Source organism: Ammospiza nelsoni, chromosome 3 (genome assembly GCF_027579445.1).
Source record: "Ammospiza nelsoni isolate bAmmNel1 chromosome 3, bAmmNel1.pri, whole genome shotgun sequence".
NCBI classification, from domain to species: domain Eukaryota; kingdom Metazoa; phylum Chordata; class Aves; order Passeriformes; family Passerellidae; genus Ammospiza; species Ammospiza nelsoni.
In genome coordinates this window covers 85,448,451-85,469,038 of record NC_080635.1, presented here as the reverse complement: position 1 = coordinate 85,469,038, position 20,588 = coordinate 85,448,451, and the positions used below count along the sequence as shown (strand labels likewise).

The following is a 20,588-nucleotide window of genomic DNA, read 5'->3' as shown; positions in this document are numbered from 1 at the left end:
ATCATTATCTGCTCAGGTGTGCACCCTTGGTGCTGGCTCTTGCTGCTTTGCCATTGTATGGTGAACTTTTCTGTTCAGTTCAACCCACTGAGATGGAGGAGGACTCATCCTGATTTTCCTGTGGGGTACAGGAAGAAATAGCAGCCTGGTGACAAGATCCCTTTTAAACCTGTTGCCATAGTAACAGGCAGACATTCTTCCTCTTTACATAACCTCCAGATTGGGAATTTTTCAAATCAGGGTGCTGTCTCTGGCTGAGATCTGTTTTGGATGTGTTACAAACATTGCAAACATTAATTGCCTGTGCCCACAATCACCAGCACCCAGATTTTCCATGTGGCAGGGATGGGCCAAATGGTGCCTCCTGCTCCTGGGACAAGGTGGTGGTTTTAGTACCCCCATTCAGGGTGAGTTTGAGACAAGGCATCTCAATATGCTGCTGTCTGTTCTCTTATGAAGAGAAATGACATTATAAATAGATGGAAAAACAAGTGAAGCTGCACAATGAAATGTGGCAGCTGAACTCAGCAGTGAAAGCTGGGAGTGCATTAGCAATCTTTGCTGATGTTTCTGTTGCTGCATTGCTTTATCCAGGGCAAACTCCTTTGGGAAGACAGTTGCCTATGTGCCCAGCACTCTAACAGAGAGCTGTAGTCATTTGCCTCCACACTGGAAGCATCTCCACCACCCTGGTTGTGCCAAAATCGTCCCACTCCCAACAGAACCTAAGCAGGCAATGATGAATGTGGAGGTCGAGTATGGCAACTTTTTTCCTGAGGAAATTGAGAGGACATCATTTAAGCTGCTCATTACAGAAATACATTTAAAAGGTTTCACAGTTTATGGTCTTGAAAAGGGAGAATCCAGTGAAGATATTCATTGAGGAAGGAAGGTGTGGCTAAGTAGTAGGTCTCTCATCTCATCTCATCTCATTGCATCTCATCTCATCTCATCTCATCTCATCTCATCTCATCTCATCTCATCTCATCTCATCTCATCTCAATCATCATCATCATCACCTCATCTCTGCAGCTGTCACACTCTTTATGAGAAGGTAAATGTTGCGTGTCAGGTACGCACCCAGGGGTTACAGAGGTCAGCAGGCCGTGAGGGAGAGAAAAATGTCCCTTCTTTGATAACATCCCATGTGTGAAATAATTTAGGACAGAAATATTTGTTTATGAATGCATAACTCCCTTTGTATTATGTAGTAGAAATGGATGAATAATTCATTACAAATATCCTATGTGATTATAGTTGCATCCTTATAAATATCTTTGCCTGTTTGTGAATTGACCTTAGGCCTAATGGGATTTTTGCAGTTATTTGATATTATGAGGAATTTAATTTTTAGAAAAAGGTTCTGATTTGCAGATTTTTAGTAAACATTTTTGGCCAACAATCTGGCAGTTAATATGTTTTTATAGGATCAGGCCATATGATATGATTTTGTTCTATGGCTGAAAGTAATATAAAGACTAAGTTCTCAAGCATAACTTAAAGGAATTTAAATTTAAAAATTTATTTTCTGAAAAACATTTCTTATTATTTCATTAATGTTTTCTACAGTCTTGATTATTGCATCAATAACCTTCTACACTACAGTTTTGAGTAGAGAAAAATGAAGAATATCAAGTGGAATTATTTCAAGATATGATGGAAAATGACAAATAAGAAAGGCTATTTTTTTGTCAGTATCTGTTAATCTAGTCACAATAAGGAAATTAGAGGGTCACACTGAATCATATCGGGGCATGTCATATTTAAAATCTCTTGTAAATTTGAAAGACTTTTATACTGTCATACCAAACCACCTGGCTACATATTTTTTATTATATGATAGAAACATAGCCCTGTGGTTAGAGGATTAACCTGGGAAACCTGCAGTCAAGTTTTCTGTCAGCCTTGAATTATTTGCATGCTTGAGGACAGTGCCATGGGCAGGGGGTGTCAGTTGCTGTGGAGAGGCTGATCCTAACCTCCCTGGGCTGCAGTGATCCTTTGTGCACGTCTCTTGTAGACTCCCTGCTTCAATTCCCCATGGAACTAGGATAAAACGTCTGTACCTCTGGGTGTTAGTGTCACAGTCCAGGGAAACATTCAGTCTGTGGCTCATCTAGGATTTAATACCAGAGTGCTCCTGTGCCTGCTGATTACTGGGATGAGTGTCGTCGTAGTGGTTACTCTGTGTGCCCAAGCCATGTCTGGCTGAAGTCCCACCAGCTCCAGTCAGTCGACAGATATTTAAATATCCCTGGATGCTCTGGGGGAAGGTGCACCAAGGCATGGATGTGACACAGATGAGAGTAAAGGGCTCACTGACAACCCCCACTCTGTCCTTGGGAAAATTTCCTGTAGTTCCTGGCACATGAAGCTAAAACCCTTGTGAAGTGTTCAGACACTGACTGCACTGAGTGTACGGTAGAAGGACAGACAGACTGAAAAGTCAGGACTTCATTAATGTTTTCATTTCAAGAACAGCCATGTCCTTTCTTCCTTCCAACACATAAGGTCATAAAGGCATGATCATGCAATCAGCAGTGATTGAATAACCATGAGTTACTGTCTGACACTGGAACCTTTCCAATTAATCAAAAGCATCAACTGTGAAAGGAAAATACATTTTCATAGCCTGCCCTTAAACTCCCTTACAGTTTACTTTGCAACTAGGGCATGTTAAGAGCATTATTAGTAACTGCAACCTGTTTTACAGGTTTTGGCCCTTTCCTTAACATCAACTCAATACCCATTCCTGAAGAGAACACAGCAATTTACTGCAGTAAAAAGCTTTTAGTGCAAGTTCTCCTTCTTTGCTTGACATTAGATCTTGCTAACTATAAAACAGCCTAACTATAAAACTTGTGTAAATATTTTCCTTACCTTTTCAAAAATCTATTTTTCTCTATTTACTCTGTACATGTACGACCTATTAAAATATATGTTTAAAGAGAAGTTCATCCCATCTTCCCTGTTCACATTTCTGAAACTATCTGAATGCCTTTCAAACATGGCATTTTTCTATGTCTCTTGTTAAGATTGCACTATTTGCTTTGGACACCTAAAACAAAATATTGCCTTACCCTTTCCATGCCTAAAGTAAACAAGACTGAAATTTTCAGGTAGCATTGAAAAGAGTAGTTTTAATACAGTAACATGGTTTAGATGATATAAATACCAGCTAGAAGAAAGCCTAGAATGAAAGAACTCCAGTTTCTGTGAGACTTACAGTGAGCTGCTTGAGCTCTCAGGTCAGATCTCTTGCTCCCATCGTCATGTCCTGCTACCTTAATTTTCTTTTTTGCTTAACAGGTTTCTTATTTGAGATATTCTTAGTGAAAAGAACAGGAATTTTTGATGTGAGTGTGAATCTTTTATACTTTTCACCCTGAACTCTGGTAACAAATAAATGTTAATGGTAAAGCCCTGATGTAATGTTCTCAAAAACTGACTGATAATGCTTGGGTAAGCTTTTTTTGAAGGAATACATTGCTCTTCTGCCTGTTTTAACCAAAGAGGTTTTTATAGAATCAATAGGGGGAAAGAGTTGAGATCAGTCCTAACCCTTGATACTTTTTTCCAATTAAGCCAGTGGATAATTTTATTAAAAATATTATTTAATGACTATGCAGCATTTTTATTCTCATGAGATAATGCGCAAACATTAATTAAACCCCACCAAAGCCACAAACCTCACTCAGAAATTCTAAACCCTTTTTACAAACAAGGACCTGGAGCCAGAGATCTTTCAGTATCAGAGATCACAACTTGAAGCTCCTCAGGACAATGAGAGTCTAGAATAATGAACGGCCCTGCAGGTAGAGCTGGCTCAAAGAACATCATCCTGACTCAGTCTTGACTTAGGGCAGTTTATTTTATTTCCTTTCTGGGTTTGCTGCAGGGATGAAGGTCTCTAGCAGTCTGTCAGATTGAAGCTGCTCATACAAAGTTATGACATAGTCATTGCATTTTGTATACACAGAAAAGAAGCGAGCCCATTTCCAAGGATTGGAAATAGTCCAAGGATTAGAGTATCCACCTAGAATCATATTTCTCTCCAATGAATAATTAACTTTATGCATGTGCAACAGCAAGAAAAAGTGAAGACTGAGAAAGATGTTTGCAGTTTTTTCACTTATTTTATATATAAGGTTCATTGATTTGAACACAAATCTGCTAGTGACAGAACACAACACTGGGGCAAAGACAGAAAGACTGATATGTTCTGTCCATCTGTAGAGGGGTAGCACACTAGCATAGCTGTAACTGCAGAGCTTGTCTACACAGAATATAACTAACTAACTAACTAACTAACTAACTGCTTTTCTAAAAGTCTTACCAATTTCAGTGATTCTCTCTAGGGGAGAAGGGGATACATTTTTACATTATGTTTTTACATTATCATATGTTTTTACATAACTAATGCTATCCAGTCCACTTACTTTGACCACCTCCAGTTTGGTGACTTAGTCCTTTTAGGAAGACAGGATTTTCTTCCAAAAAGATTAAAGCCACCCACCTCTTCCCATGCATTATCTAGCAATCTTTGGTACTTCCTTTCAGAGGACTGTAGAAAGGACAAAATTTAGGAGCAAGGATGGATTTTTCCTTGCTTTTGGCATATTTTTTTTTAGTCACTCAGCCATAAATAGTTGAAATGTTGGAAAGCAGCCTAATTTCTTTGTAGTCTAGTTGTTATTTGTTATTCTTATTGCTGTTTTGCTTTCTTGTTTCTCATTTCTGACTAATCCCCCATCTTCTTCCCAGTCAGAGTTCTGGATGATTGGTCAGTTATAATATATCTTCATGTTAATCTTTGACTATCTATTCCATATGAGGGTCCTTGCTCCTATAGACACCTGACATTTAATATTATTGACTTGTACATCATTTGCTCTGGCTCCAGAAATCCTGCAGTTCTTTCTCAAACAAATGGGAAGGAGAACAACTGTGACATTCTTCTAAAGCATTACTTATCTCACTCTTCATTAAGCTTCTAAAGTAGGCCAAACCTGCTATGTCCTAGAAAATTCTATCACTCTCCATTGACTCCAAAAGAAGTCCTGACATCTACAGTTTAGACATCTACATCTGAAATAGTTTCCAACTCTCAGATGAGATGAATTCTAACCCAAGCCATCTGAACTCCTTCCTGTGTGCTGTGAAATGGGACAGCAGGGTGAAAAAACTCCAGATGTCCAAGAAGGCTGAGAGACTTGTTCATTTCATGACTCCTCCATAGGATCTACTTGTGAGATTCCTAGGAAGTCTCATGCTAAATATCTTCCCTTTTACACCACTTTGATTAAGGTAGAAACTGACTGAGGCTTCTTCAGTCTCTTCTATAACACTTTGCTCTGTCTAATCTTTGGAGTGTATCCTGTAGCTTTTTTTCACTTGTTTTGGAATGTTAAGTGAATAAACAAGTCCAGTACAGAAATTTTTACGTTGAATATTTATGACACTCACTGATTTGATTGTAACTGAGTGGCAACACTACTTGAATCCTCTTCTAAGAGACTTGCTAAACATAAAGACACAGCCTGTCTGAATTCATGCTCCTTGTTTTAACTGCTTGGGTAGTTTTCCTTAACACAGTAACTATAATTTATCTTCCTTGCAGTGGGTAATAATACAGTCAGGGCAAGAGTTTATCATATTCTTGTCAACTACAACAATATTCTAATAACAAAAAATAAACTGTTGCAATATATTAACATGAGCATATGCACAAAAAGAAAAATTACTTTACGCTGACTTCTGAAATGTAAGTAAGCTCATGTTGAATAAAGGCAGCTTTAAGTAGCAAACACATAAAAACCACTTCCCATATTGCTTTTCTAAAAATAACCACATGGAGTAATTGCATATAAGTCAAAATTTTGACAGATTTCACATAAACCAGTGACAATCTGGGTATGAAATTCCAGGAACAGAAACTCAATTTTTCACAATCTAAATGTATAAAACCAAAGCCAGCGGGACATTTTAGTACTAGCTTTGTAAGACAGAAGTATCAAGACTTCACTCATTGGCTTTAAGAGTTTCTGATTTCTTCTTGCTTCTGTTATTTTTTCAGATTGAAAAGGTAACATTGAAAACTCCATCTGCATTAAGGATGTTCTCTCAAGAGTAAGACAAAAAGACAAAAGAAGGAAGGTTGGCAATTTTCCTTGAACGCCTTCTTTTGGATTCTCAGTTGCCTGAGTGTTACTCAAATCTGATGATTTTCCCGTGCATTCTCTGACCTGATAGAGCAGGTGAGCAATGCCCAGGAAGATTGAGTGAGGTTTTTGGCCACTGTCAGTGGTGGCTCTGTGGGGGCGAGGCTGCGGCGCAGAGCAGCCCCGTGCCCGGCCCGCGCAGGCGGTACCGGGTGTCTGCGGGATGGATTCTGTACCTAGCTCCTCCTCTGGCGTCCCTGGAAAACTGAAGCTCGACTTGAGCAGATCGCCACCCTCTTCTTCTGAAAAGACAGAAACAAAGTAGCTATTTAATAACTCCAGTATTTTTCTACATCCAGACACAACTCTCCACTAGTTTTTAAGTCCACTCAGTGACCCCTATTACCATTCAGGACCTCTGTTAATGTTAAACTGCTGTGCTGCTATTACCTGCAGAATTTATCCCTTTGCCAGTTTTTCAAGTTTTCATCTATTAGTAATATTAGCAATTATTATTATTTTAATTTTTCTAGGCATTTTCAAATCACTAGTATCACATAATATTCATAAATGCATTTTTTGTAACATCCTTTACATTGTTCTTTCCATTTTTTCTTAGTTATGTTAAATTGTATTGACTTTTAGCCATAATGTAATTGTTCCAGAAGAATCCTTATTGTTGGTCCTCCAGTTGCACCTCTAGCACTTACCACACATGATTCTTAGGCAACTTTTATTACCTTTTATACACAAACTTTCAATTCTGCCATTGTGAACTATGACAACGTTGTGATTACTTTTTTCCTATCAGTTACATTTACTTTTATTCCAGAGATAACTTCTGTAATCATGAAAGAATATTTAAACTTGGATGATATGTATATGCTGTATGAATGCAGAAACCACCTGAGTGGCACCAGAGTGCAGCTCTGAGCTACCCTGGCTTACGTCCCTTTCAGAGCTGCAGTTTGTTGCCTCTGCATCACCTTCTTGTCATGCTGGCACATAAACTAATTTTGGACCAGGCACCTAGTCTAGATATTTCTGTAATGGAGCTGCAAATGGAAAACTGGGTCAATAATGATTCCATGAGATGCAAGATTTGCTTCAGAATTTGTACATTATGATACAAAATATGTCAGTAATATGTTTCATTATTTACCCAATACTACTTTTTAAATTCTTTTTATGCTTTTCCCTATTCTCCATATTTGCTGCTGTCTCAGGTGGGTGGGAATTATTGAGTATACACAGCCTTCCACTGTCCTCTTATCATCTGTGTATGGTACAAGACACCCCAGAAGAACTGGGAAATAATGGAGTACTTCATATCCTCTCACTATACACTCAACCAGCAGCTCTTGAAAGAAAGATAAAATCAGGTATTGCAGACCATGTTCTTGTGGTGCAAAGCCAAGGACTGATGACTTCCAAATAACTCACATCAGTTCATGTTATCATACCCTCAGGCAGACAGTTCTGTAAGGTCAAACCAGCTCAGACTTTTCTTCAGAGTACCTCAATGAGACCAGCTGGTTTTCTGGTGTGGCTTACAGTAGACACACAGCTTTGCCTGCTTCAATGCTCCATTCAACAAACACATGCATTTTGCATATTTTTTTAATTACACTTTTTATTTGTACTCAAATTTTTTCCCAATTATCTCACAGCAAGGAAAATGAGTGAATATACTCATGTGGATCTCTCAAGCAATTGTTCCGAGGTTTTGACAATTTCTGAGGTTAAGAATGTCTAATTGATAACAATGAGTTGTATAGCACAGATACTGCATAGAAAATTAGTTCCAAGGATGTTAAGAATGTTGAATAAGCTGAGCTGTCAAATAAACATCCTGTTTATAAACTCAATTGTTAAATAAACTCAGTCTGCTAAAATACAGCCTACAAGAGATCTCAGTTAGTGATGGATGAAAAGTCATACACAATTTAAAAAATGACTGGCATATGAATTTAAATTAAACTTCATTTGGAGAGGTAATGGACAACTCTAATTAAATAAAAGCACAAATTAGGCAGTTTCCATAGAGACTTTGCTCACATGATCTGCCTATATTGTATAACTCATATGCTTATCCTCTAATGTGGCTGCACAGAAAGCAGTTATAAGTAATGAAAGCTGTAACAAAAATATTCTGAAGGATCGTTTACATTCTTGTAAGTAAGTAGGAGATCTTACTGCTAACTTCATAATAAAGAAGATAGTTTAATATTTTTGAAAAATATATTAATTGATTCCAAAGGTCTATCATATCATTCAGGGAAAAATAATGCTATGCATTCATTCAGAAACACATACAGAATGAATGCATAGCATTATTTTTCCCTTGCAAGAAAACAGCATCATAAAACAAATTTGCCCAAAACTAGACTAAGATGCGAGGAGTAGGCTAATTAAGACTAAACATTTGTGGATGTGAAGTGTTTGAGGAAAAAGAAAAAAAGAAAAAAAAAAATTCCCAAAATTAAAGGGAAAGGTCATGCAATGAGATCCGTAAGTCAGATTCTGACTTTGCTGTAAGCATTTCTGTGCAAATTTGGACAATCCACTTAATCTTTTTCTGTCTCAATTTCCCATTAGAATTAGGATTAAAATGAATTTCTTTCTTGTAGCTGTACTACATTTGTTAATGTCAGTGAGCCTGTTGTCCAGAAAAACCTACAGAGAGCACAGAGATAAAATGTCCTTCCTGCAGAAAAGTTACATTCTGTTATAAATTGGGTCAATTGCAGGTATTTCAAAGGAACTTAGAATTTCTTTGTCATTCCCTTAGGTTTATGAATCTGTATGAGGGGTATGATTAGGTCTTAGTGATTAGTTTACTTCTTAATTATGAGGACTTCTTATTTATTTATATTTTATCACTATACATATTCACATCTCTATTTCATTATTTCCATTGTCTTTTCAAAAGGCTTTTGTCATTTCAGCCATTGAAAGGATTCAATTTTTGTGTTCTGCACTTATGAAGCATAAATTAATCTAGAGTCTTGGTGGCTCTTGCAGTATTACACAGATAATCTTTGTATGAGATTGAACTGTACTCCAAACTCATATTATTCATTCAGCAACAGACATACATGGCCTTTGTTTCTTCAGTTTAAATTTTTCCTAGAAATTGCCATTTTTATTATTGACCATAAAAATGAAAAGCATGGCCTTCATTCATGAACGCTCAGCATTCATGAACACTTCATTTCTCACAGTAAAGAAGTCAGGCAGGTCATCACAGCATTCTGGCTCATGCTGAAATGCAAGTGTCAGAAATGAATGCATTCATCTCCTGTCATCCACCCTCTCTATCTCATAGATAAACAGGCCCTCAGCTTGCCCTTTGCTACCTACTGGTGGAACATTCTACACCAGTGGACATAGAAGAAAGTCGTGTTCTTAGCATGGAATGCTTCAATGGGCAATGAATTGCAAACAGAGATTATGAAAATCGGATGATTTACCATATAAGTGTTTTAACTATGTATGGAACACAGTTCACACACAAGGGACACATCAGTATACCAACTACCGCATCACAAACAGGTCTAAACAGAAAACAAGACTCTTGCTCTGAACTTGTAACAAAAACATAGCAGGAAAAGTCTTCACTCTCAACAGGGCTCAAAAGCATTGACAAAAAATTAAATGCTCTAAAAATGCAGAGACATTTCCTTCTTTGAAAGCTCAATGTATAGTAAAATGATTCTGTGATCTGCATAAGTAGGAGAGCAAAAACTATCACATGTAGTATCTCATTTTCCTTTTTAAATATGTGATGTATCTGTCATTCATTCCAGTTCAACACTGCACAGATGACACTCAAAACTGTGATAGGAATTTGTCACAGCTGAAGTTCTCCAGACTTAAGCTTGGAAACGTCAGGAGATATTGCTGAGTTGGAACCAGCTTGACACATCCAGGCAGCTCATTCAACCCTGAAGCTACTGCATGTACAGTGGGAAATGACACAGAGCAGTGCCCAAGGTCAGGCTGGATGTCTGCCAGGAGTGTGGCCTGGCTTGTGCTGCTCCATACCCAGCTAAGGAGATGTTCTCTAGGGAAGCACTGCTTGGCATGGGCCAAATCTGGTCAAGGGTATATGCTGTGACAGGGATGAATAATCACTTTGCCCACCCTTCAAATTTTGTCATCTCAGCTTTAACCTCTGTCTACTCTCTGAACCTGATCTATCAGTTTAAATTCTCTTCCTTCACCTGCAAAATCTTGCCTCTTTTTTGGACCTCATTTTTCATGCATTCATTCTACCCTTAATAACCAGGCAAGCTGTTTCCATCTCCTAATTGTACTTTTATAACCTATCCATCCACAAAACAGGCCCCAGTGTCAGTGGACCTGTTGCTCATATACTTTAAAAGGTTCAGCTCAGCAAGACTTAATCAATTAACAGCCTTCTCCATCACAGTATAAGAGGAAGACTGAACTAGAACTGATTGATACTGAACTTAGATCACAAGATTTTGATTTATTTATTGTTGGCCTGCTCTGGACCTCACATCAATTTTTTTCACTATGTGCTTTCCTTTCAGCCTGCAAGCTCCCTATGGCAGTTGTTTTTATGTTTCTATATAATGCTCGGTATTATAAGTCTGGCAACAAATGAGAGAAAACAAAGCCCTAAAAGTGTCTGAATAAAACTGCAGCTGGAATTTCATTCAATCACATAATGAGAGAATGTGTCATTGGAGGATGAATATGGGACACTCACTACATCACTCCATAATCTGAGAAAACAAAATCACCTCTCCCAGACTAGTGAAACTTTAAGATCTAGAAGAGAAATCTCCTGTACCTCAAGTCCTGCTAGGAAATCTAAGCATTTCTTGCAAGTGGCCTTTCACCCTGGCCAAAGACATCCCCAGAGTGCTCAGCGTACCTCATGAGAACGGGGAACTGAGAACTGGTCCTAATCTCAGGGAAACAACCAAATGTCTGCATGCCTGGGGGATGTTATGGACCCCTCATCCCTCCTGACAGCTAATTGGATTGATTTGGACCTTCCCCAAGAGGCAAAAAACCTTCCAGAAAACCTATTCCTTTCCTCACCCAATCCTCCAGAGGTTGCATCCAATCTTTATCACATCTATAAAGCAAACTAGGCATGGTGAAGGCTCCTCCTCTGGCCATGAGGCCAGCTGGCATGCTCTAGCCATATGCTCAAGAACAGGTTGGATCCATCCAAACTGTGATGGGGAATGATCCCTTGTCCATGCTAATTCCCTAGTAAAGACTGGGAATTATTTGGGACAGAGAAAATTAGTTGGCCAAGGGTAAAATTAAGACAGGGACCTGTCTGAGCAGCATTGCAAGTAATCAAATTCCTATTTGTTGGGCATTGTCCTGGCACTGTACAGATGCAGCCCAGGTGGCAGTATTGTCAAATACAATATTCCTATGCATTGTTCTCATAGCATGCTGATAAGCAACAATTACACAGAAGGACAGAAGGGCTGGGAAAAACTCTGATTGAAATGAAAATTAAAGCTGATAGTAGCAGATTTAGGGTTACTGAGGTTTTCCTTTGCAAGAGGGCTGTGTGAAAAGTATTAACAGTAAGAGAAAGTCATTGTTTGATTAAGTTGCTTTTGCTTTTCTCATCACAGCCTCCTTTTTTCTTGTTATTTTTCACAGACACACACAGACACACACAGACACACACAGACACACACACACAGACACAGACACAGACACACACACACACACACACACACACAGAGAAATGTTCCTGATGAATTCAGCAAAGAACTTTTAATTACAGTATGCTGGCTCAAGAACTGGCCCAAAAGGATATTGCTAGAAACAGGGAAAATACATAGATTGCCTAAAATACCTTTCCAACTTCCTGCAAACAGCACTTAAAGGACTTCCTGAGGCAGAAGTTTAATCTAGACCATCATTTTTACTAGCCATCAATGGTCTATCCTCTATGGATTTATCTAATCTTCTCTGAGCCCATTTGTACTGATAGCCTCTACTGCATCCTGTGCCAATGCACCTCACAATCTAATTATGCTTTATTTGAAAAAGAATTTCCTTTTTGTTTGTTTATCAGGATGCCTGATAATTAAATTATGAGCCTCTAGATCTTTGGTTGTGAAAAATAATGGATCATTGAGCCCTACTCACTATGTCTATATAATTTATAATTGTGTAGAGCATATTCCTCCCTTAGTCCTCCCTTCTCCAAACCCAAGAATCAATCTGCTTAGTATTTGATTATGACAAAGCTATTATAAAACTTTCATTATCCTTTTCATTCTCCTCTGTACATTTTTGTTTCTCTGCAATACCATTTTCAGATGCAGCAGCCAGAAATTCAAATGGCTTTATAGTATTTTTTTTTGTTTGTTTGTTTGTTTTTACTGTTGTGTGGTTTTCTGCTTTTTCTTCTTCTATTTTATTTTTTAATATTTTCATCTGCCCTTTTCATAACTCAGAGAATTCATTAGTCATATTAAGCTGTGCCCAAGAGAGACAATTTGTTTGGCTTTCCAAACACAAACATACTTCTCTTATATATTACACTAATAAATACTGAAGAATTCCAGCCTTTTACTTAGCTTAGTTTACTGAGCAAAAACAAACCACCCTTCACATCCCCTGAAAATCAGGAATGAGGAATTCCTGTTCTCTTCCTTGTACTCTTGCTTTCATCCAGCCCTTCCACTTTTATACAGCACGGCTCCAGACAGCAGGACTATGAAATCAGGCATCGGTTTCTGGAGGCACACCTCCTAATAAACCAGGGAGGGGAAACTGGCTGTGTCCCCCAGATCCTCTCATGGAAAAAGGATAAAATAAAATATACTGCAGGGGACCACAGAAGCTGTCAGGGATCATCTTGCTCTTGGCACAGTAACTCCTACCTCCCAGCTTTTGGCAGCTGAAAATCATCCACAAAACACAGGTTGCCTTAGCAATATTGTGGTGATCACCCTGAAAGGCTTTGGTTCCCTAGAGCAGCCTGTCCTAAGCCAGCCAGGGTCATTTTGCTCATAGGAAGGTTTTCTAAGCTGCCTTACCCCTTTTACCCTAGAGATCTGCAAGTTCCCCTTCCCTTCCTCACTTAAAGCAATAAATGCAAAAATGTGTTGGATGTTGCTGCAAAGTCTTAGAGTGACTTTTCAGTCATTCTAACACTTAAATGAATAATTCAGTTAAATAACTCAATCTTTTTATATCAAAATTAACAAGTGACTGCAAGCAAAAAAAGAGTAACTCAGTGATAAGACATTGTGTTCAAACTTGGCTCTGTATGATGTGGTTCAAACAGTCTATGAAATTCCTAAAAGTTCTTTCTTCCTGGATTTTTCATGGCTGAATGACTATGTCAAGCCCTGAAAAAGCCATTTACCCTTTATTGTTTTTCAGGATCTGTGAGAGGAATCCCAGATATTCTATAATAAAGAGTGGGAATATTTAAAAAATAAAGTATCTCATTATTGTAAGTTATAACACACATCCTGTGAACCCAGATTTTCTGGATACCCTAGAAAAATCTTTAGTTATCCCTATAACTCTTCAGAATCCATTATGTTTCTTTACTCAGGTAAACTGCAACAATTGCCTTTGGTACACTTTCATCTTCCACCCACTGTGCCAGCTCTTGGAAGGTCTCCCAGCTACCTCACAGCGGACAATTAAGGAGGGCCAAGAAGTCTATCTTGGACCTTGGCAGAGAGGAAAAATAGAAAATGCATGTGAGGAACACAGAAGGATTTTGCACAGCTGTGAAGGCTTAACTATCCTGTCACAGAAGTAAAATGCTCACCAAGTCCATTAAAATACCTGCAGAAATTATATGAAAACATTCTTAAGAGAGTCGGAAGTGAGGAAGAACGACAGAGCAAAGAGTAGGGCAGTCCAGTAGTGAGAGAGGAATATACAAGTCAGAAAACTTGACTTGCACCCCTCCTAAAAATACATAAAAATTGTCCCTGAATTGCACTGGTTTGTGAAGAGGAAACAGGATATTTGTCTTACTGGATGAGTGTAGTTATTTAGCAATCTTTTTTTCTGTTTTATTCACGGAAATGAAAAGTCATTTAGAAAAAAATAAATTGTAGATGAAATTAGCCTTTTCAATATATTTCAAAATCACTTTTAGAAAAGGCATTTCTTTAAGATTTTCCTTAAAAATGACTGAAGTCTCTAATAGTAAATTATGTTTGACAGAATATGGGTTTTGTAACCTTTCCATTGTCAGGTTAAAATTAGATATTCTCACACTATATTTTGCTTTATTCTTTGGTAAAAACCACAACCAGATATACTGCAACTATTACTAGTAGGTCATGGCATTCTGATTTTACAGATTCATTTTATGGTGGGGCAAAAGGTCTGAAAAATGTCCCTGTCTTTCAAATGTTCAATAAATAAAATATTTTAACATTAAAGAACAACTGCATTTGTTCCACTGATCTACCGTGGTGGGAGACATTTAGTATGGAAAACCTTTGACCCCAATGGGATGAGAGGGCAAAGTCAGCAATTCTACTGGAAACTGAAATTAGCTATTAGTATCTGCAGCTGTGAAATCCCTCAATGAGGCTTTTGACATTAGATGATGAAGCTCTCTATAACTGGAGACAGGATGTGCATATGTTTTTCTCTATGTGCAAGGCTGAAAGAGAGCAGAGGGAGGGCTCAAATATATTCATTCCTACACAAGAGAATTTTGGTGAGGATTTCTGTGAACACTTAAATGCTGGGATAGTAAGATTGACAGCTAGTGGGGTTTTTTTATTTAGCAAATATGATTACATATTATATAATATGCAGCTTCCTTTTGGCAATTTGAGCAGATATGAAATGCAGTACCTATAAACGACCCCTTTTTCGTCTCTCAAAAATAGCAATAACCAGGACAAGACTTCTTCCTAGAAAGAATCATGGGTCTGGTGCAGCTGTAGCAGGCATAGACTGATGAATCAGGATGCCTCATTTCTCTGCCCTGTGTTTTCATCATCCTGTGAGTGCTGCTGAAGTTATGCTCAGTGGCTCAGATTTAATGCATTTTCCAGCAACTGGTTATTAGTTCCTTCCCCACCATCCCTATGCAATTGCAATGTGAGGCTTGTTCTCTCATCTACTTCCCTTCATGTCCCTCATCTTTCCCTTGTCCTGTATCCCTCTCTTTTCCATCTCCTTCATAGACATCCTACATTTTCCCTTCTTTTTTCCTTTTAATTCTCTCCCATTAGTCTTTCTTTTTTTTTTTAATTGTCTTCTTCTTCCATCCACAGTCCTAATACTCTTGAGGTCCAAGTAATATGGCACAGGTTGAAGGTCACCTGAAGATTTTGTGCATGATGCATGTATAATCCCAACTATGTGCTGTACTGAGTTATTTGCACCACCAGGTCTTTAATGGAGCATTGTAATATTTAGAAAAACCAGAGAAATTTTCCTCTTTCCCATAACAATTTTCAGCTACAAATTATAAAATCACAGCTTAGAAATAACTTAAAATTAATAAAATTGTCAAGTGATAATCTAAAATGAAAGAAACATCTATATTTTCAAATTAATTTTGTACAGTTTTATCCTTTTCCACATGTTAAAAGAGATGTCAGGCAGCACATCTTCAAGGTAGAAAAATGAAACTTCTAAAAATATCAAAATAGGGTGCTTTAACATTTGAAAATCTCTTTTTTCCCCATGCATTTTTATTTTAAGAATGAATTTGTTTGGAACTGACAAACAGTTCCAGTTTCAGGAAGGTTGTGCTTTACAAAGAAAAGGGTTTTGCCAAGTACCTCACCACAGAGAGATTTCTCACTAATGCATTTGTTTAACACTCTGCACAGTGGGTGCAACCCTCCTTGGGTCCTCTCTAGTTGCTCTAGAAGCGGTGCAATATATAGCAGATATTTCTGTGGTTGTTTAGGATACACAGACACACTGACTCATTACATTTTAAAACCAATTACAATGTGCCTGAGGTGAACCTTTCTGTTTGTTGGTTGTGACATTCAATTACAACCTGTGCCACTGCTGGGTTATTTGGATTTTCCTTATGACACAAACAGAAATGAAGTTGAAGGAGAATCAATTCTCCGTGTGGTCAGTGAAAATGGAAAGCAAAATGATCAGCTGTCCATTGCAGGATGGGCAGAATCCATAGTTAGGATGTTGCAAAGGTATACAGGTGCTTGGCCACTTCCTAGTCTTAAAGTTCACTGTACTGATCTCATCAAGAGAAATTTTTTTAATTTAATTTCTGAAGGATAGACTTTTCACTGAAGCACCTGAGGAGCTTGGGCACCTTTGTCTTCTTCCCCTTGGTGGGGAGGAGTGGGCAGCTCTAGGCTGATCCCTGCCCAGCCCATTTCTCCAGGGACTAAGGAAAGTGCTAGATTGCCAGGCTCATCACCTCCAGTCCTCAAATGAGGGCCTAAAGCAAAATGACATTAATCCAGACTGTCATGATGACTTAAAAAGGAGCTGAGAAAGTGAACACAAATATTTGCTCTCAGCAGAGGTGCTATTTGTTCAGGTCACCTCACTAGCTGTGGTTGTGTTTGTAGCTGCTACGCTGGCAGAGGTACAACCTATATTTCTTCCACATTTAAGTGCTGCTAATCCTGCTTGAACCACAAAGTAAAATAGTTTCCAGGCCTTGTTCACTGCAAGGATTTGTCTTTGAGGTCTGTGTGTGGGCAAATACCCACACAGAGCCAAGGTCACTGACATTATGCACATGGACTCTTTCTACCCCCGTATCTGCAAGGCACTAAAGGTGCTTTGCACAGATGTTCACCTGGCCTTTTCCTGCCCTGGCAATGATACATGGTCAGGAATACATCCAAGTTGCTCTTTGGAAGAACTCACACAACTGAAAAATTTAATAACAACAACAAAAGGTTTAATAATATCAGCTAAGATACTTGATCAGATTTGCTTGATTTAATCTGTTTAAGAATATCAGCTCTGCTGAAGTACCCATCCATCTGCCTGTAAGGTAAGTGAAATCAGTTAAACCATAGCCTGTAAGGTAAAAGTACCTGGAATTAGATCATATCTGCCAATAGCACAGTGTAAAGAAGTTCAGTTACCAAGGGTCAGGAGACATATGGAGACTTAATAAACTACTGCAACACACTAGTGTGGCAGGGCCCTCACTTTAATCTGTCCATCACAGACACAAATATATTGGAAACTAGCAAATGTTTCCCTTTACAGTTATATTTGGGCAGTTTCAGTATCTTGAACACAGTATCATCTAATTACAATCAATTTTTACCACAATCTTACTTCAATAGCTGTTTGGGATGCCCCTGAACATTTGCTGGGATGTTACATATATAGTCATGCAGTATTTCAGCCATGGCTGCATTTTCAAGGGAAGGAGGAGAAAGGCTTATATCAGGGTCTTCAAGCTCACATTACAAATGGAAACCAAATGATTACTATCAGGCTCATTTTGCTTCTCCATATCTTTGTTTATTCAAGGCCATAAATAGGGGCACCAGAAAGTCCAAAAGTCTAAACTGGAATATTAAGACTTTAGTTTCTGATGCAATGCTCAAATCAAGCCCAGGCTGGTAGTGACAGACTCCTTTGCTGAAAACAAATTACTGAATTCTGTCAATTCCCACAAGAGAGGCATGCCATCATGGCAAAACTTTCATCTCTGTTGTCTCACAATGAAAGGGCAAGAGGAAAAAAATAACCTGTCAGCTTCTTACCCCGTCAGAGTCAAGTCACATCAGCAAGACAGTACTGGAATCTGGCTTCCATGTACCCATTATTCACCTGTGCAACTGGATGTAGTTCCTATGCTGTCATTCTGGTATCTCTTAAGGACTCTTGCAAATTTAAAGAATGCAAAGATGGTTTTGTTCTATGGAAAACCATGAGCAAGGCCTCCACAATTTTAGTAATTTGGTCTCTCAGTAATGAGATTTAAAATGAGTTTAAATCAGTGCTTAATTTCTGCTCTTTCAGGACAATGGCAGTGATTAGTAGTAATGTTTGACTTCCACTTCCATTTTTTTAATGCAGCTGTAATACCGTCTGCTTTTGGCTGCTGCTTTAATGATTACTAATGACTTTATTTTGAAAGTAATATTACTTTCTGTATTCATTCTCCGGCCTCTGAGCAAAAAGATAATTTGAGTCAAATTATGCAGTCTCTTCATACAAGACCTTCCATTGGTTTAACTTTATTTGGAGTCAGTCCAAGGGAATATGGCAAAGGCACTGAAAGCACACCATGTGTTTACAGGTGGCAGAAAGAATATGACTGTGTGAAAGTGGCAGCTAAAAACAAATAAGCAAAAAGATGCCATACTGACAAGAAACATATATCAATTACCTTCTAGCCATCAGTACCAGCACTGAAAGCATTTAATGGGTTAAATTTCACCATTGCACCCTCAGTTCTTAGATGTAGAATCATGTCCTATGACATCCATGCAGACAATCACCTATGGCAGCACTGATGGCTGTGCTCTGTGCAGTCTCTTAATTAAAATGTAACCTCTGAGCATGCCTTATTTATGCATCCCTTCCTTTTGGATTTCCTGAGGAAGTTTTCTTGACTTACTCCTTGATGGATAAGTACATTTTTGGGTGAGAGTGTTGTTGGGTGTTTTGTTTTTGTTTTTCTTTCTTTTTTTCAATTTTTCCCATTCTTAGAAAATATCAACTCCTTGATGCCTAAATTTCTTTGCAAGAATGTATCAATTTTGATGAAGATTTCCTCTTCCAGTCAAAGAGAAAAGGAAATCTTGGAAGAACTTGCTAATTTTGACACTGATTCAGCATAGAAGAAGCAGCTGTCAGCTGTTACTTTATCTGGGTCAGATTTGTTAGAAAACAAGTCCCTCACTTTGATCAAGGACACAAAGTGTCTTGGTGTTTCTGACTTGATATTTTCTAGGTTTTTTTTAATTGGACTTATTTAAAATAATTTAAATGGTTACATGTTTGTTAAGACAGAGGGAGAATGAGTAACCATGCCAAAAACCAAGTAATGTCAAGTAGAATAGAAAGAGCAGAAAAACATGTTTGAGTTTCTCATATTGCCACTCCACTAGCGGTCATACACCTCTTCAGCCACTCAAAAAAAAAAAAAAAAAGGAGGAAGGAAAAAAGCAAACATAAAAGTTTCAGTTTCTGCTGGGTCTGTTTGGGATGAAGCTGGCCTTCTTCCTGTCAGCCCAATGAAGGAGGAAGAGGAAGGATGTTTGTGGTTATGGCAATAACCACAATATGTGGTTATGGATTTTCTTTCAAGTCATTGCTGTGGTTGCTGACCCCTGCTTTCTAAGGAATGCCCACACACCTGCTTATAGGAAGCAATGAATGAATCCTCTGGTTCCATGAACAGCTCTTACTTTCTTTATTAACTGTAATTATATTTGTCCATGAGTCTTTTCACCTTCCTTCTATTTTCTCCCCATCCCATGGCAGAGGCAAGGAGGAAGCAGTGGTGTGGGTATTTGGCTGCTGGCTGAGGCCAGCCCATCACCCAGTTTTGCTGCAGTCCTGAAAACTCACAATCCTGACAAGTCCTGTGATAGTGAAACACTGTTTTCTGTTAAATTCTCCAAATATTTTGGAGAATATTTGAATATCCTCCACAGTTCATTTGAAATTAGTAACATTTGCACCACCCAAATGGTCGACTTAGTGAACAGTTGGACTCGATGATCTTAGAAGCCTTTCCAACATCAATTATTGCATTTTGAAGGTGATTCCATAAAAGGGAGGAAAGAGGGTTTTTTCCCCCCACAGAACCTCTTTTAAAGTTTTTGGATTTATGAACAAAAGGGGAATTACCAGTGACTAAAACTTACTGCCTTTGAAAGATATAGAACATGACATATTTTGTTGAAATGCTTTCACTGATACAAAATCCCATAATGTTATGCTCAAATACCCTCTTCCCCACCCTGAATTTTACTACATCATTGAGGCAGTGAGAGCAGGGCCTCCTGTGCTATCCTGTGCTCACTCCAGTAGTTTTCCATCTCCTACATGCTGATGTGTGCTTATTCATCTTCAGCTCTCTGTTCTCACATCCATAAACACACTTGCTCAAGATCATACGCCTTATTAAGAATCATTACAGCACATGAAACTTTAATCTGGCTAGAAATCACCAGTTGCTAAGCAATAGCAAGTCAGGCCTTCACCACCAAGAATAGACGCTGGGTCCTGGTAAAAACTTCCCTGAAGCCTGAGCAACGGCAGCCTTGTTGCCATCAGTGCTGGAGCCAAACACATCAGCCCATCTGCTGAGCTAATTAAGGGAAATCACACTTGATGGCAGGATAAATATGTCCATGGATAATGTTGTCCAGAGCAGCATGACAGGGTTTCCTTCACAATTCATTAAGTTATACTACTCGTGTTCTGGACACATGGATCCAGCGCTGGGCAGACCCA

At 38.4% G+C, this 20,588-nt stretch overlaps 1 protein-coding gene across 1 annotated transcript in view; it reads right to left on the bottom strand.

Moving 5' to 3' along the window:
• Positions 1 to 20,588, bottom strand: part of DLGAP2 (DLG associated protein 2) — a 300,363-nt gene that overhangs the window by 96,196 nt on the left and 183,579 nt on the right. Inside the window, exon 4 of the mRNA XM_059467707.1 lies at positions 6,398 to 6,463. Within this exon, the coding sequence (XP_059323690.1) occupies positions 6,398 to 6,463 (66 nt within the window). The remainder of the gene's footprint in view (positions 1 to 6,397; positions 6,464 to 20,588) is intronic.